General features: G+C 42.2%; 1 protein-coding gene across 3 annotated transcripts; it reads right to left on the minus strand.

Moving 5' to 3' along the window:
• Positions 1–10: 10 nt before the first annotated feature.
• On the minus strand, positions 11–17,421 carry LOC108031921 (organic cation transporter protein). Of its 3 annotated transcripts, none has more exons than XM_050888605.1 (7): positions 17,348–17,421; positions 3,438–3,697; positions 3,153–3,380; positions 2,831–3,089; positions 2,096–2,513; positions 1,389–1,895; positions 11–806 (listed from the first exon to the last, which is right to left on the minus strand). In XM_050888605.1, exons 2-7 carry the CDS (start codon positions 3,534–3,536, stop codon positions 560–562), a joined length of 1,758 nt encoding a protein of 585 aa, XP_050744562.1. In that variant the 5' UTR covers positions 3,537–3,697; positions 17,348–17,421; the 3' UTR covers positions 11–559. The 3 variants fall into 3 exon arrangements, with proteins under 3 accessions (XP_050744562.1, XP_043949513.1, XP_016961182.1); XM_044093578.2 differs by lacking the exon at positions 17,348–17,421 and adding an exon at positions 7,588–7,767; XM_017105693.3 differs by lacking the exon at positions 17,348–17,421 and adding an exon at positions 4,956–5,455.
• Positions 17,422–18,276: the final 855 nt, after the last annotated feature.

Here is an 18,276-nt window from a genome sequence, read left to right on the forward strand (position 1 = left end):
AACGTTTAGGTACAATTTTTTTGGATTTGTATATTTCATATTTTGTTTCTAGCTTTAAATAATTATTATCAGTTTGCTTAATGGTTCTCATTTGCTTAAAGATCAAAACCAAAAAGAACATTCAGTTACTGGCCTAAGTAGTATCGCACTTATGTACAAGTGGGTATGAAAACTCTTACGATAAGTATTCCAATGGTTTTAGTTAAGTGATTTTGTGCCGCTTAAGTGTTAACTATATGATTCCATTCTTATGCACAATCTGCGTTTTGGAAAAGGTAATTTTGGATCGAGTTAAATGTACAGCTACGCCCTAGGTCATTACCAGCTAGAGTAGGTAAATAAGTATACATATATATAAATTTGTAAGGGTACACTCTATACATATAAGAAAAGGCTTCCGCATACTGAGCACACACTTTGCAGGCACTCGATTGGCCATCGAATCGAGTGGGATCGTATCTCGGCCTGGATCTTTAAGGGTCCCGGGGTCTTAAGGTCTTAAGGTCTAGGCAAAATTGGTTAGCTAAACTACGAACTACTGAGGGCGGGACATGGCCCCTCAGTGCTTGGCGTCCTTCAGGGCCTGCTCCTCGCGATCGGCGTCGATCAGGGACTGCTTGCGCTTCCCGTTCGAGAAGGACTCCATCTGCATCTGCTTGGCGTCGATCAGGGAGTGCTTCCGCTTGTACTTCTCCAGCTCGGAGTCGGACTCCGCGTCATCGTGCCGGTTGTGCAGGCACGGGAAGTCGAACATGCGCTCGCCCTTGCCGAACACCTCGCCCTCCTCGATGGTCGTGGGCAGGCTCCTGAAAAATAACACAAGAATTAGTGAAATTATAACACCACCTTAATGCTAAAAGGCTTACTCATTTAGATTGGATATAATTAATTTTAAATATTATTTATTTATGCAAGTCATCGATACCATTTTTAATTAAAAAAATACATTATCATCCTATTAGCAATATAGCAATCAAGTCAATTAACATCGAAAGCTTTAGCTAAACAAAATCAACATTTTAATAAATTAGACATTCATTACTCTGAACTCATTAACAGACATTAATCAAGTCTTTTATAAATATTTTGTATTTGATAAGGAAACCATTAGACGATATTATCTGCTGATTAGAAAGTAGATTTATGAATAAAGCAATAGCTCTGAAGCTATGAATCTTTATAAATGATCTTGATTAGAAAATACAATGATGGATTCGATAATCATCAATCATTCTTGGTTTAATTGTTTGGTCAGTCATCCCACAGTGTCTTATCTGAACGTATGGAAATCATAAATACTAATAAATGACTTTAATTGTTTTTTTAAATTTTTTGGCTAACCAATTGCAATACTATTATTTTCTGAGCATGAGTTCCTGTTGACTTACCTGTTTAGCGTCTCTGGCAGCAGCAGGCAGACGAAGGAGCCCGAGAAGAACAGGACGCCCAGGATGATGGAGGGCGCCGCCTTGAAGAAGGTGCCCAGCCAGAGGATGTAGGGCGCCAGGAAGGAGGCCGCGAAGCCGGCCACGTGGACAGCTGCCACGCCCTGGCCCCGCACGCAAGTGGGGATCAGCTCGGTGGCGTACTGGGATCCCGACTCGTAGGAGATGGCCACTCCGAAGCGGGCGGCGATCGTGAGGCAGGCCAGCAGAATGGCATTGTGGTTGTGCTGCTGGTAGGCGATCGCAATGCCGGCGGCGGCTGTGAAGAGGCCACCCACCAGCAGGGAGCCCGAGGCCATGCCCTTCCTGCCAATGCGATCCTGCAACAGGACCAGCAGCACACTCGAGGGCAGCACCGCCAAGGCACTCAGCGAAAACATGATGAAGGGCGAAATGCCCATGCCCTCGACGTTGCGGGAGACCGCGTCGTAGCACAGGGTGATCACCATGCTGTAGGTGGGAAATATAAAAAGGTATTAATAATATAAAAAATTAAATTATTGATTAATTATGGAATAAAAAATGTCTAAGAAAATTTCAAATTATTTTAAAACTAGTCTGACTCATGAATGTTGACATAATGGATTATACAATCATCCTGCTAATCTAATTATCACTCGATGTTTACCATGAACACTAAACGAACTCACCTCTTGAAGAACAGAATGAGCGTGTTCTTGCGCATGCGCGGCGTTCTGAACATATCGAGCAGCGTGGCCTGCTTCTTGTCATCGCCGCCCTGCATTTCGCGGGTCATCTGGCAGTGGCGCCGGAACTCGTCGAAGTCCGCCTGGGTGACCCGGCAGCCGTTGAACTTGGCCACCCGCTTTAGCCTCATGATGGCCCCGTCGATGTCGTTCCGGGTCACCAGCCACTGGGCGCTCTCCTGCACCACGAAGTAGTACAGCACCACCAGCAGGATGGGCAGCGAGGTGCAGGCCAGGTAGATCTGCCAGTGGCCCACCAGCACTGCCAGCCAGGGAGTTAACACCAGGCCCAAGCAGTAGAACAGGCCCACGGCCATGTTGAGACCCAGGGTTCTCATGCTGGGGCGAATATATTCGAGCACTATGGGGGAGAAAGTAATAAGAAAATAAAATAAACACCATTGAAATTCAAAAAAACGTACTTAAATAAAATTCACTTAAACAGTGCTACTCCGAGAGTAAAGTATTTTCCCGATATAGCAAATAAGCCATTTTACACGCTCTTACTCGCCTTTATTCCTTATTTCTAGTGTTATCTGCTAACTTTAATTCCAAATAATACATTTAAACCGAAAACAAGCTTGCTAAGTGGCACCCAAAAATAAATGTGAATTTGTTTACTCACTAAATAACTTAATACCAATTTTATACACCCCCCTGACTCTCCCTTCGACTCACCTATAATGTACATCAGGTAGAAGTTGGTATCGGCCGCCAAGCCGGAAATGAAACGGCAGAGGGTGAAGGTGCCCACGCTCTTGGTGAATATGGTGGAGAAATCCCCGGCAAAGCCGCAGAAGTTGGACAAGATTAGGGCGGGAACGCGGCCAATCTTATCGGACAGCAGGCCGTAGAAGAGGGTGCCCACCACGGAGCCAATGAAGAACAGGGACTGGCCAATACGCGCCTTGTACGCCGAGTCACAGACCCAGTTGAGCTGAATGAAATATAATTACCCACAGTTAGAACTCGTTCCATCGGTCATACAAGCCAGACTTACCTCTGTGTTCATGCTTCTGTAGCCGAAATCGTAGTTGTAGATCCACTTCTCGCACGGCTTGCTGCTGACGGTGACATTGTGGCCGTTGATGTCCTCCAGCCGGGTGCACGAGGGCTTCTCGAACTGAGCATAGATCTCCCCGATCTCCTTGTAGGTCATATTCACTAGCTTATCATGGTAGCACCAGTGATCTGGCACGAAACTAATGACTGTTTGCGTAAAGTAATGCTGAAATGCAGAATAAAATGATTAATATATTGGGGATGGCTACAAAATTTAACTCACCATCGATACGATGATATTTATAAACCCGAAGAGGGCGAGTATCATGAACTGGTAGCGATTGAAGTCGCCACATTTGGCCAGAATCTGGTCGAAATCCATTTTAATTGGAGCTAAGTGGGTTCTGTTTGGATAGTGAGTTTGTACTATAGATGGTTGCGACTTGGTTCTGCGAACGCGGATTTTGTTGGGGGAGAGAAGGCGAGCCCAATTGTTGTATCACAATCTAGTGTTAGTTGTCACATTTGTTGCTTTGGCTTGGTCTGCAATGAGGAGCGTGTTTGGATCGTTAAATTGGGTCAATGAACATTTCACAACTCTTTTGCATCTAGATAAGATTATTATGTTTTGCGCCGTATTTCATAACAAACAGACAACAAAGAAATTAAATAAATATTTTCACACGCAATCACACAAAACACACTGAAGATGAATGGAAGATAAACCGTTTGTTTGGCGTATTTTGGGGAGCACTTCTCCATCAATATTTATATATTTTTAGAAAAAGTGATATAGCTGAATAATGGAATTTTCGAATTGTGAAATATGCATACCCCCTAGGTATATGCAAATGTATCTCTTAAACTAATCTACTCGAAATAAAATTGCGAAACAGCGCTTATCAAGTTCAGATATTTGTAAGACTCTAATTGTGCGAACTTGCCATGTCTAGCCACGTTCTGTCATCAAATCTCGTTTACTTGTGCCCGCTAACTCGCTTAAAATAATTGTAATAGGCAAATAACTAGATCCGTTTAGCACGTTGGGCGGGAATTTAGCGAGAAAACCGATTGGGAAACAACATTTCCACGGGGAGCCAACCATATTGAACGCCACTCGCCAGCCCAGATAAGCCGTAGACTACTGTTCCCTAATCCGGGACCGAAGATAACTGCCATCAGACTTTGGCCAAACATCGTTCGGCGTGTTGAACGCGCCGAAACTAAGGTCGCCGGAGCGGGTTCCACAGCCAGTTACATGGGACTTATCGCTGACAAAATATTTATACAGGCGTTCATTTAGATAAAACCCGAAAAACGCAAAAATTAGAGGGAGCCCTGACTAATGCCAGGGCCGTAAAGCACCCCGGAGACTGTTGTCAAGTACTGCTCGTAGAATCGACTTTCAATTGGGGCCCGAACACGTGCTGGTGACGATATACAGTAGACCTCGGATCGCTTGCTGGATTTCTCGGAATGGTTTTTGCTCTTGGAGCCGGCACTCGACAACAGCGTGCTAATGATCTACATCTTGGCGAAGTAAATGAATAACTTGCGGAGCGCTTCGTGCATATTTTGGGCGGTTGCAACTGGTTTTCCTTTGGTTTTCCAGGCCAAGAACCACTTTTTGTTAAGATTTGTAAACGGATTCAAGGTTCCTTCTGATTACACAATGCACTCAAAATCTTTGAAGTGTTGCAACTTTTGAAGGCATGTTCAAAATTCATTTTAAATGCTTTCGAAGTGGCTTACAGAACCAACTAATCACTTTATTACACCCTTAGAATTACGTTTTATTTACCTCTTGCGATAATCTTGTGGAAATGGAAAACCCAGACCACAAATTTGTTTACGAACCAACCGACAAAGCAGATCGGGCGAAACAAAAGAATAAATTTAAAGATTTCTCGCAGCGTAGAAACAAGAGTTTTCTGCGCCGCACGACAAACAAAATTTGCCGACAGCAAATTAGCACAGGGATATAGGTATGTTATTGTTTGTGTCTTTCCAAATATTTTCCGTACTTCAAAGTTCAATGGCTCGGTCGCAGAACGCACACGCCACGGCCAGTGAAAACACAAATATTTTCGCAGATTTAGAAGGGAATGGGATGTTTGTTTGACGGCTTGGATAATCACGAAACGCGCACGCTCGACTGACTTGATTTGAATAACTTTCGATATTTTGGGGGATATTTGTTGGCTTTGTTAGTGCGCTTCTGCGGAACCGTTAAGGCCCGTGGGGACGAGCTGGCCAAGAGCGATGGGTGCGATGTGTATCCGCCGAACGCTCCTCACAAACTGAGCTGCGGACCGCCGACGATTGTTTATTAAAACGCCAAACAGCTGTTCTGTTCGCGGCAGCAACGCGTCGACGGCAGCGGCGGCGGCAAATCGAATTCAACAGGCGGACCAGAAAACAGGTCATAATTAAGTCCAAAACCTGTGAAAAACAAACAAAATTCGCCCAGGCCAAGCTCGGGCTTTGAATTTTCGGTCTTTTACGACCGGCCACACGGCGTATACTTGATTGGATTCGACACGATTTCATTCGATTTACATCCCCATACGCCACCCTTGTGATCGGGATTTTGCAGCGCATGCTGGGTAAATTGCCGTGCTAATTCCCAAGACAAACTCCCCTCCAAATATAGTTTTGATTAGCCTGCCCTATAAAAAATTGTCACTTCTTATCTTTTCGCCAAAGGCGCTTCGAGCAATTTTATATCACTTTGAAGGGGGAATTCTGGGCTGATTCAGCCCATTACGATTATGCTGCTAATTATTCACCACAATGGCAAGGATTTCGTAATATGTGTTGATATACGCTCTTTTGGGGTCGCTTTCTTTTCCTTGTATCTATATATACTCTCGTTGTTACTCTGAGGTTTTAGGAGGAGTCATAACCACAAAGATGTTGTTCGCTTTCAGCTTTTACGGGCCACATATAGAACCCATGTTTTAGCACAGATTAGCAATGTCCAGGCGGGAAATGAAAACAAAACTTGACAAGCCTGTCACTATGCGACAAGATATGATAGTGAGCCAGCACTTGAACTTTGCTCCTCTGGACCATCGTAAACCATTGAAAAATATGCAACAACCTGGTAGAAAGCATAATGTGATTAGTCAACCATTAGTAGACGACAATTTATTACACACTCGAGGCTTATTGGTGGCTAAAGGAGAATGAACAGTGGGCCATAAATAAACATCAATTTGCTGGCAACACTAATCAGAAATCAAAGCTCATGGCTATGCTCTAATGCAATTAAAGCCCAATCAAGTGGGCAAGGCGAGTACAAGGCGCGCAGCCCACCAACCGCCGATTAGATAATGGCCAATTTCAGACGGTGTAGCACTCAAGTAGCCGACTTCCATGTGCTAACGAAGTATAGTTGCCATAAAATCGAGGTGCGTAGCCGAAAAACCCAATGTCATAGAGCGAAATACAGGCATAAGCTTATCACACTTTCCCCCGGCCAAGACAAAAAACGTGCTGGCCGCCTTTTCGATCTTGGCCAACTGTACTTGCCAGATGTATGATCTTTCGCCAGAGTCGGAAAACACGCATGAATCTGGCAAATATTTGCATTTTTACTGCGCTTTCCTTTGTGCGGCGGCTGTCAACAAAGGAACAAAGAGAGTGCAGGGCTCCAAAGGCCCTTTTCCAAGCACTTTCGCAGCGGGTTCATAGATTGCATTACTCATCGCGCATACGCCCTGTTATCCGCCGATCGAGCGGGGATTTTCACCGAACTAAGTGACTAAGCTGCGTTTGTAAGCTGCCCGCAGATCCTCTTACACTGTCCGTCTAACTTTGGCACCTACTTGAAAAACAAACAATAAAAAGGCAAAAGAGCGAGTATCAAATCAGAGGCGCTAACACGTCAGGGGCGAGAATTACGACCATCTTCCGCGGGACTGTATTAATTTGTTGGGCCAATATTAACAACGCCTAGATTATGCTTATGCAAAGGTGTCGGGCTAAAAGGAATTCAACTTGGGCAGTATTTGCACTTAAATGTTTTTTTAGGCACTTCATAACAAAACAAACAAAGGCACTTTTGGTGTCTGGCTCTCGGAGGGTTAAGAAAATAAATTCTGTTCACTTTCTTTTCTGAAAACGTAGCACCCTTTAACGATTTTAAAAAATAAACATTTAACTGGAACACTGGTACAGTGATCTTTTGCGAAATAAAAATTACCCAACATCCACAAGGTATACATTTTTAATTTTCACTATTCATTTCCTTCAGTTTAGGTCCTTGAACCGTTTGAATTTCGGGGTTTTTCTTGAGTGTTTTTTTTAGCACGCAAAAACTAAAAATTCCCTCGTTCCATAAATTGTTATTGCGTTTGTTTTTTCACACTCACTTGCGAAATGTTTTGAAAATGGATTTTATAATAATAGCCATCAGGGATTGAACTTACTAATTAGGCGATTTGTTATGGATTTCACATTTCGCGACGAGTGTATCTTTTTTCCCCTTCTGCGGCTGATCCTGAGCGACTTTCCCTCTCGCTCTCACTCGCGCCCACACTCAGCGATCAGCTGTTGGCCTCTTGCTCGCAATCTTTTGCTGCTGCTCGCGTGACAATTGGATTCGCTTTGACTCCGAGTTCACCGAATGTTGTGGGTTTTAAATGCTTTCGCGTGCCAGCAAAGTTCCGCTGCCAGCTGTAAGCTGCAGCAGAAAATGAGTGTTCTTCGCCCTCTCTTTCTACTGCGCTATCGCCCTCTCTCTCTTTTCTCAAATTAAGAATGCACTTTATCCCTTTCACGCGTATTCCCCATGGCACACAAAAAGAAATTGGTAGACTTCGCCTTCTTTCTTTCTTCAGATGAAGAATGCATTTTATTTGCTTTACACAGAAAGAAATTGGGAGGACTTACAACTTAAAATAGATTTTAAAATTTGAAACATTTTATATAAATAATACTATATACTTTAATGTTTTTTAATACATATTATATTTACATAATATTAATATTTTTCCCAAATAAAGAATGTAATTGATCCCTTTCTATTGTATTTCCCCATGAAAAAGGCATTTTATTTGTATTACACAAAAAGAAATTGTGATGATTTAGAATTTAAAAAAAGGTCAAAATATATAAGTATGTTGGACTATGTAATATTTAAGTAGATAATATAATATATTCTAATATTATTTATAAGGAGATATATTATTATATATTGCGATACTTAACGCAAATCTTTAATATACTCCGCACTCCCTTCTCTGTGAGCCCACCCTTTCAAGTTCGTTAACTTTAGTTTGAAAACACTATCCCCATATCGAATTTCCCTTCTGCGAACCTTCAATTGATTCGAATGTTTGCTTTTGTTTGCCGCTGATTAAGCTTTTATGACAAAATTTCTTTTGTTTGCCGGCCAAACAGCAATTATTATTCCAGAATATCCACATAAATAGATACACAAAACTCTTGGCATCAATTAGAGCGCTTGGCGACAAAGAAATGCCACCAACAAACGCCTCCATAACTAAATGCTTTAATGGGTTAACAATTAGGGGAAGATTGCCAGATGGGATTTACTCGAATGCGGGACGATAAATGCGGGGAAATAACTTTGAAGTAGGGCAATATCTTTACAAGCCAGAACTGCGACGCAGAATCGGATTTAAGTTGCTCTAAAATAGATGGCTCTGAGTAACGTACCACATTGCTGAAGGCCAGATAAGATATTGCATGTGTTGAGGCCACAAGCCGGAACACTTGTGTGAAAGTGCCAAAAGGGGTAGGAGAAAGGCCCCTAGATCCGAGTGATAAGAGGACTGGCCACCGGCAGCGTGTTCTCCCGCTGATAAAGCTCACTCTCCGCACGTTTGACTCACTTTGAGTCGCCGAGTTGGCCATCCGATCCGGACTGGTTTGTGTCAGTTGTAACCAATTATGAGCACGGGCTCGGCTCGAGCACTTTTCACTGCCTTCCCAATTCGCATTCGCGACTCGTACAATCAGCCGTGGGGCTATGCGGCGTATGCTCGACCAGTGGCGTCAGCAGTTTTTCTGCCTGAGCCAACAAGATTTCCATTGCCCCAACCCTTCCATATAAAAATACCATAAAGCCACTTCAGTGGCCGGCAACGAGTGTTGGAAATCCAGCCCCCTCAAAAATACCAAAATTTGTGGCTCTTCTCAGTACTCCATATATCATATATCTCCAGCGCTCACTTGGTTTTATAGTTAGAAGATAAAGCTCAAGTGATACCCAACATTCTTTGCAAACATCATGAAATGCTATACTTAGAACGTGATGGCAGGGCATGAAATCGAAAACACAGGCTGAGGAACCTTGATGCGACTCGTGAAGTCATTAACAAAACCACAATCTTATCAACAAAGTTCCACTAATGTCATTGACATTTTGTAATGGTTTTTCATGTTAGAATTTATTGTAGTTTCAAATATTTGTATTCCTTTTTATTGCCATAATTAAACGAAAAACCAGAGCAAAGTCTGGCAACAAATATTATAAACTACGTCGTCCTTCAACGCGAAAAATCGTATTTAATACTATTAAATTAATAGGTAAATCATTTTAAGAAACCCATTAACCAAGCTAGAGCATGGATACTTTACCTAATTCAGAGTGGAAATTTTACTCCACGACAAACCCATAAATATTCATTGAAAAATGTACGACTTGAGTTTTTTGACCCACCCAATAAATAGTACTGTCTTCAAAAAAGTTTGCCAAAAAACCGAAAAAAGCCATTCAATTGAGTGGCCAAACATAAACACAACACAACAATCAATTATTGCATAAACAAATCGATGAACGAAAGTGCCTACTCACCGCGAAACGCTAGGCAATTGGACCGAAGTCGCCCGAGATGGGCTATGCAAATGATGTCATGGCACCCCATCCCATGAGATATATGCTGGCCGATGCGGCACCAGCATAAGTGCTGGGGATATTCCGTGTCCGGAGACAAAACAAATTGATCGGAGGGTTTCTGGGACAGGGAGCTTTTCCGAACCGGAATGAGTCGGTTTGCACGGCCGCACAAAGGCTTACCTTTGGCAGTTTAGCGGCGATCGCCGATCGGCGCTACAGCTGATAGCTATAGACAACAGCCCCCGATCTCCGATCCCAGATCCCCATGCCGATCCCCGATCGCCGATCCACACCCAGACCCGGCCGCCAGCCCAGACTACGCATTAACATTTTATGGCCGAGCTGAATAACAGACTTTCGATCGCGAAACACGTCGAGCCAGTCTTTCGCCGCACCAGACGCACAGAAAACTAGTGCAAAACTAGAGACAGAGAGATTTTTTGACCCTCAATCAAGAAAAAATCAAATAAAAATAAACAAAAATTCAAACGAGCTTGGCAACGACGTCTGCGGCATGAAAAATTAAAATTAACTTCGAATGCTGTATTTGTTTATCGTTCACTCATGGCAAACACACACGTACAGCCGCAGCAGATACAAATGAGTCAGAAACGTGACTTAACTTTTTGCCATAATTTTTTTGTTTGTTCTTTAATTTATGCGAAGAATATGTATGCGCATACCCAATGGCTTGATTAAATAGAAATGTATGGGCAAACGGGTCCTATGCCGAACCTCAGGCATCGATCATGGCGTGGTATCAGATAAAAATCGACATAACGAGCTGTTTAGGTTCGCCATCGGTCAAATGTCAGTCGAGAGGGTCTCTTCGGGAAACCAGTTACAAGCTGCGAAAATCAAAACACGTTATGCGATCCGCTGCACTAGGAGATTGCTTCCACGAATGCAATCAAGATTATCGTACGAATACCAGATCCAACTGGTTGGCCACAGATAATGGTTCTCCGTCGATCGGTTCACTTCCTCTCTGTAGTTGCAGCCCAGGTGTAATTGCTCCCCAACTACTTCAACAGCACTCTCAAACATAGAGTGCACTTCCAGGGGAAACCTCGCCTCTATTATGTGAAAAGGCACTTTGAAAAATTGCGAATTTCAAGAATCCAAAACAAATACAGGTTAATTGGTTCGCTAAACAATAATGTAATTACTTTAATCGCATTGCATCATTTAATTAGGTTTCTGTTTGGATGCGTTCAAATATCTGATAACAAAACTGCCACATAAACACCGAAACAAATATCTTTGTATCGCGTTCGGGAGTATCTTTATTAAAAAACTGCTTCGTCTTATCTCCTGTCACCTTTAATCTCTGCTGAGCCAATTTAATTTGAGTTTAAGGCAATGAAATGTGCTTTTTATGTGAACTTTCTTTTGAATACTTTTGCTTCCCTCGGTATTTACAGAACTTGCGGACATGCAAATTGGGTTTAACTCCTTAGATGCACATCGAGTAACCCGTGTTCCCTAGCCTCATTTAAGTACTTGGCTCCCACTCACCCTTGTAAATATGAGACGGGACAACAAGGACACCAAATAGTAGTAGTAGAGAAAATCCCACTGGCATTTAGATGCGTTCGTGCTCACCCACCTCCGCCCACTCGCATTTCCCACTTGCATTTCCCAGAAGTTCCAGTTCGCCACTTTAGAGCCCGTCGGAGCCGCGATATTACGTATATTGGCCAAGGCCAAAAGAACGTGTGTCTTGGTCGCGATCCAGAAAGGCTAAATTGAAACCGGTTCGGGGGGGAGGCGCTGGGCGCAGGCACTGGGAAATGGGAAATAAATAGAAAACCAAACGGTCTATTTTAAGGGGCACAGTATCATACACGTGCGCATAAACATATTTATGGTCCGTATGGCTGGGTGCATGAAATCGTACAACTGGCCGAAGACGATTGCATAAATTCGTTAATTGCTATTTATATGGGCCGACACTTGACGACCGAGCGGCAATAAATAGATCGAATGCAAAACTTTCCACTCGCCTGTGAGAAACTCTCGGCATGCCGCCTTTCTCGATCACCAGCTGCACTTCAATTGTCGTCAATTAATTGTTTTTCCCCTGCCCATTCAGACTCGCGCACAAGACTGCACTTTGGCACCCGATTCACAGAAAACCAAACCGTCTGACCGAGAATTCACGGAGCAACTATGTAGAGCTGGCGGCTCCAACCCCGAACTTTCGGATAGTGATAGCGGGCCGTCTAGATACAAGGCCGATCGCCGTTAGCACTTGCAGTTCGAAATTCCGCGGATGCGATTTCTGGGTTCCGTTCCTGAGCGAGCGCCGTCGTGCGACTGTTCGGTGCCCGTCAGGTATTCAAAATATCGGCCATGACTTTGGCAAAGAAAACTGCAGCAAGTACGGGGATAGTCGGGTGACTCGACCATGAGATGCCCTGTAAGCTGATCAATCTTAATAGTGCCTCAAAATAATATAGGCCTACAATCTAGACTTTTTTAAAGTTATTTTATAGCAATTCAAAATAAGTCTTTATTTTTAAACCTTTTTATGGATAATAATGGTTTGAATCTTAACCTCGTTATTAAGGTATTTTCTAACCTATAACCTTGTCCTCTGGCGTGAAAAGTGAAATTTATTGTGGTGCTTAAACCTATACAACCAAACGAAATGATTCTTCAAGAAACTTATAATAATAGACCAAACTCTGGTTCTAATGGTACATTTTTAAATTTCTAATGAAATTGGTAAATAATATCTTGCAAATGTATTTTATTAATTTCTGAAACAGAAAACTATCGCCCAGCATACCCCGACATAATTTTTTTTAATGAGAGCTATAATAGAATTTTAATTTCTCTCTCTCTCTACCTCGCTCTCCTTTCTTTTGCTTTCTCCTCAGCTGTTTAATGCTGTCTTCCTGTGTTTACAGGGTGCCTTCCCCTAGTAAAATCTTTAGGGATGGTCAATTGCAAGGCAACAGTGAGATCTTGCAGATATCAACCCCCTTTGAGATAAACAAACTACGTATTCCCCTTTTTCTAACAATGCAGATCGGGGTTCGAAACTGTTCCTACAGCCTCGAGGTGCGTTTCTTCCGACGCGTTACAACGCAATAACCTGGTGGCAGGTAACACACAAAAGTAATCAAACAAAACATAATGAAATCGGAATGGGAATAAAAACTTTTCCACTAGGAACAAACCCCACCTACCCTACCCTTTAAAAAAGAAACAAATAGAGAGCTATTGAGCATGAACTGCATGAAAAATCAGTGCAAACAACAAAAATAATCTGATTATTGCAGTTCTTTGTTAACAATTATTTATTATATGCATTTCAATTTAACCAAACGGAACCGGTTCGATTTGCGCTTGATTTTTAGTTTGTTTTGCCAGCGTCTGGCCCCAAAACCCATGACGTCATCGGTCGTACACACTCTTTACAAATGCCCAAATTTAATTATTTCATTTGTTTTGTTTGCTTTTATTATGCGTCTCCGATTTGTTTGAGAGCATTCACCGCCACTCGGCCGAAGGGAAATATTCTGATGAATGCTCAAAACGAAAGCGACTGCCAGGTATTGGAGGTGATAAATATTCACGATTATATTATCTTTATTTGTGGAATATTAAGGGGAACTTAGGATTCCTAGAAAAGGTTGTAGAAAAATAGCAAATAAAGTTAATTGGAAAGATTCAGGGAGCTAGCAGCTAAACTTCTGGAATTCTTCTTTTTTCTACATTTAATTTAAATGGTTTATTTTCTAAAAATATTTCTTAATTTTCTAATCAAATTTTAGTTTGTGGCACGAGTGCATCTCCGCCGGCGACCTTCACGTTGAGTTTTGGCTAAGCAAAAATACTTAATTTTCGAGAGATTTCTCGATTCTTGGCAGCGTTTGAGGAACCTGCTTACTCATTTGTTGACTCTCGCGATTCGCTGCCTATATAAAATAGGTATTGTGCTCTATATTCGCATTCGGGATGCATTTAGCACACTTAGGACTACTTTGAAGAAGGGTTAATGGGTCCTTCAGATAGCAAAGACGGTTGATAATGACAACGATCCGGTACTCAGATGACCTTGCCCGACAATCGACTCGTCCCATTCCATTGCTCAAAGCCCTATGCAACAAGAGCAATTATTATGCATGACACCCTGGGTTTTATTAAACAAATGCGACAGTTCAACTTGGCCAATAACATGTCACTGCAATTTAAATTGATAAAGAAACCTAAATTGGCAATCTTATAAATAAGAAAATATGCTATTTTTCCCTCAACCTCAATCGAAATAGATAAGAGTAATTCCGCAATATCAATTAAGTTTTTATCACTTTTTAGCACTCTTTAAGCCCCAACAGTAATATATTTAAGCTTTTTTGCATCAAATAGGATTTCTATATTCTCCAAAAAAATTGATAAGTCTAGGTTTGTTGTAGATACTTTCCTAGACTTAGCCTTTTATGTTGTCAAGTTGTGGGAAACAACTAAGTTAAAAATAGAAAAACATAAAACAAATCATATTGCCAAGGCAATTGTCTTAATTATATACAGTAAATGGAAGGGAATTAATTATCTTTATTATTAAAATGACATCTGTTATAAGTTTGTTGACAAGGCATTAATTATTCTATTTTTTTCTATAAATATAACATGAGTATGCAAAAAGGGTTACTATGCCACTTGTATCTCAATTTCTTTTATTAACTCTGAATTTATAGTCGCTCATCTTGTTTTATTTTTAGATAACAAATAATAAATTATTTTTCCCCACTAAATAATTCCATTGTTATTGTGATTCCGTGCAATTGGACATGCTTATGCTGGGTTTTTTTGTTTTCCAGTTTGGATTTATGCGATCGCTAATTCGACTGCGAATGAGGGGCAAAATAAACTAATTAGGAGTCGAATGACGCAGGTTGGGTTTGTTTATCCCAAAACGAAACCCGATAGGCTTTCACCACGGTAATCAAACCTACTCCTTGCTGTAAAGTCCCAGACATCGTAAATCATCAGCGTTGAAGTGAAAATCACCATCAGATGCGATTTGCAATTGTGCCAACAAAGTGCCCAGCACTTGGAAAGGCGGCATGGGTCTGTGGGTTCCCCTGATTGAGGGTCTCCTGGCGTGTAAATGGAACTCGGAACTCGGCCTCGCTGCGAACGTTGTCTTCGGGGGGTCTTCAGGGGGCCAGCTCTATTTTTAGGCCTGCTCAAGGACAGCAAAACACACAGAGACAGATGTTGCCTTAATATAAGCACGCAATTCGCGTGCGCCACAGTGATACATTCAAATATACATATATGAATTTTCATGAACACAACGTTTGGGAAGTGCATACAAGGCCAAGAGTTTCTATGGCTCAGCAGTTCTTTCATTTCCACCCATTATGCTCAAAGTTGAAAGGAAACTGCGTCCATTGTTCACAGGCTGCTTTTTCGGGGCTTCTGTATTTTGATAAGCGAGCAATTACTCATGGTCTCTTATGGTGGGGCAAGGCGGTGCCTTCGCTTATGGTAAACAAAAGTTTCGGTTTTAAGGAAAGGAAAAAGTGTATGCAAACATTGTACCAGTGTAGTCGAAAGACCAAATTATCGTTCTGCCTATATCAGTCTCTTGCACAGAGCACCGGAAATGTTCGTTTTCATACGTAGCGTATACGTAATTTGCGCAATTTGTTCTCAATATTCGGATAAAAGCGGTTTCCACGATGATAAGTGAAATTGAAAGGTGAAATAAGATTTTTAAATGAATGATTAATGCATTTTCGCCACAATACGGCTTAAAAATAAATCTAAATGAACGAAAAATGAGTGTAAATTACAAAGCCTGCTCTCCGTTTACTACCATTAAGCGACTACATGGTGAAAAGTGTACATTAAAGCCTGGGGAGGCAAAATCCCTGACCTGCGCCACATGACGTATGCGTAATTTTTCACACTCTTCAAGCCGGTGTCCTGTGCCTTTTCAAAATTTATGCTCAGTTTGAGTGAGTTGTCAAGCTCAGTTTGATGGTCCCATGTTATTCAAAAACTTAATAACGCAAGCACAACATCATTACTCACTGTCAGGACAGAGTCTTCCGAGTGCAGGTCTGACAGAGCCGAACTAGAAACACTTTGCACTCTCTGTGCATTATTTAGCACTTACTCGGCGACACCAGGGGGGCACACGTAATACGAGAAGGTCTGGTGCGGCTGGGCGGAATATTGGTCATGATATGCCTCAAGGGTAATTACAGGCGGACGGGACTTTCGTCAGCTGGCGGCCTGGCAAATCCAATGTAATGTAAATAATTAAAACGGCCAGCATAAGCGATCGAAGTCATTAGGCGACTGAGTAACTACCATTATTGAAGTAATACCCAACATCACGGACGGGCATTATAAAGAGTGATTCATTCACTTAGTCGGAATTATTAAATCAATAAAATTATCAATCTCATTAGCATGAAAGCTGCCAAAGTTCTTGGGGATTTTCCCTTCCCTTGTTATTATTCTCTTCCCAAGGTTCAAGGAACTTTTCGCCCAGAAAGGAATACAACTTCTGAAGCGTATTTTGCACTGATATCAACGGCTGCCAGTTAGCGGGGATTCCATGTCTGTCAGCACAAAGAACGAGGGTCCTGGGAAACTCCTTCCTCCTGAGAAACGCACAAAGGGCACTGCAACTCCTGAGCGGGACAATGAGGACAGACGGACAACGAGCGTCAACTTTCTGGCTCAAATGCGAGTATTTGCCGGCGCCGGCACTAAAAATCAATATCTGGAAGGAGGAGATGGGGAGTTGCACGGGGAAAACTAAACATAATTGCCAACTTTTTGCTCAAGTCGTTGCTTTAGAAAACTTATTAATTAAAGTTTCTGGAAGATAATTATATGTTAAGTAACAGGTTCTGACAAATAATATACAATCAACTAGCTTGTTCTAACAGTAGAATACTTAAGAATATATATTTAAATAAACATTATTTTGTGTTAAATGATTGCTGCCTTGGTTTTTAATTTTAATTAAGGAGTTTATAAGTAAAACTGTTACTTTTTTAAAATTTGATTTACGAAATAGTTCATTTAATTAGTGTATCATAGCACAGAAATATCATCCAGAAGATCTTTAAATTTAACTTTAAATAAAGTTCAACTCTTATTAAAATTTATTTGGATATTTATCTAGTTCTTTGGTGGATGTATTTTCCAGCACTGTGAAGGTGGTGCCACGGGGCGTATGGGCAATGCAGCAAGCCACAAAAACCCCAATTGGCTGGGCATGACAGCTTCGAATGCTTCTTTAATTACGAAACTAATAAAGGCCAGCTAAAGCGAACTAATTGACTCACCCGGAGATGCGATTCGAGACCTGACCCACCACAAGTCCTGGTTATGAGCTGACAGTTGCCAGGACAACTGTTGTGTGGAAACTCCAGGGCGAGCACTATATCCTAGGGCAACGCCACCGAGGACCTCAGCGTCTTGGGGCAACAAACGAATGCACTGCCTGGGGCCAGTTTCATCGAGCCCGGCATCGCGTCCTGCGTCCTGCGTCCTGCGTCCTGCGTCCTGCGATGTTTGTACTGCCAAAACGCGACGTTAACTGAAGCCAAAAATGTACACAAAACAGGAGTCAACCGCTCGCTCAGCCTCTGCACTGTGCACTGCGGAAAACCAGGCGAGCGAATGAAAATGTGTGCGAGTTGTATTTCCCGATACCGCCACATCGCCATGTGCGCGTAGCGGGCGGTCCAAATCAGCTGAGAGCGCGCACGCTTTTCTCGAGTGACGTCACCGTTGGCGCGACTCATGCGCAGCCCGAGCGCGAGAGATACCCAGAAATAGGTGCCCACGATATTCGGATACTCAAACACACATCTGTGCCTGTATCCGTATCTTGAGGAAGTCGCCTGCTGTGGCGCCGAGTGTGCTTGGCCCAAATGCATGCTTGTTGCGCCACTTGGAACCCCTTCACGCCTCAGGTGGCCAAAGAGGGGGTCGTTCTGACCGACCAGGGATGGCTGATGGCGTCACAGGGCGCTACCATGTGAATGGTCGGGCATATCGACACTCACTTGTATAACATGAGTTTAGTGGAAAATATTCTCTCATACTATTCAAACTATAGGATTTTTAAAAGCTTATTAAAATATTTTAAAATGTTTTATATGAAAAATGTTTTGCATTTCAATCAGTTTTGTGAGCGATTTGTTAGAAATGAGAAGTATCTACAGAATTATTAAAGTATCTCTTTTTATAAATCCTATATTCATAATGC

Source organism: Drosophila biarmipes, chromosome 3R, assembly GCF_025231255.1.
Source record: "Drosophila biarmipes strain raj3 chromosome 3R, RU_DBia_V1.1, whole genome shotgun sequence".
NCBI classification, from domain to species: domain Eukaryota; kingdom Metazoa; phylum Arthropoda; class Insecta; order Diptera; family Drosophilidae; genus Drosophila; species Drosophila biarmipes.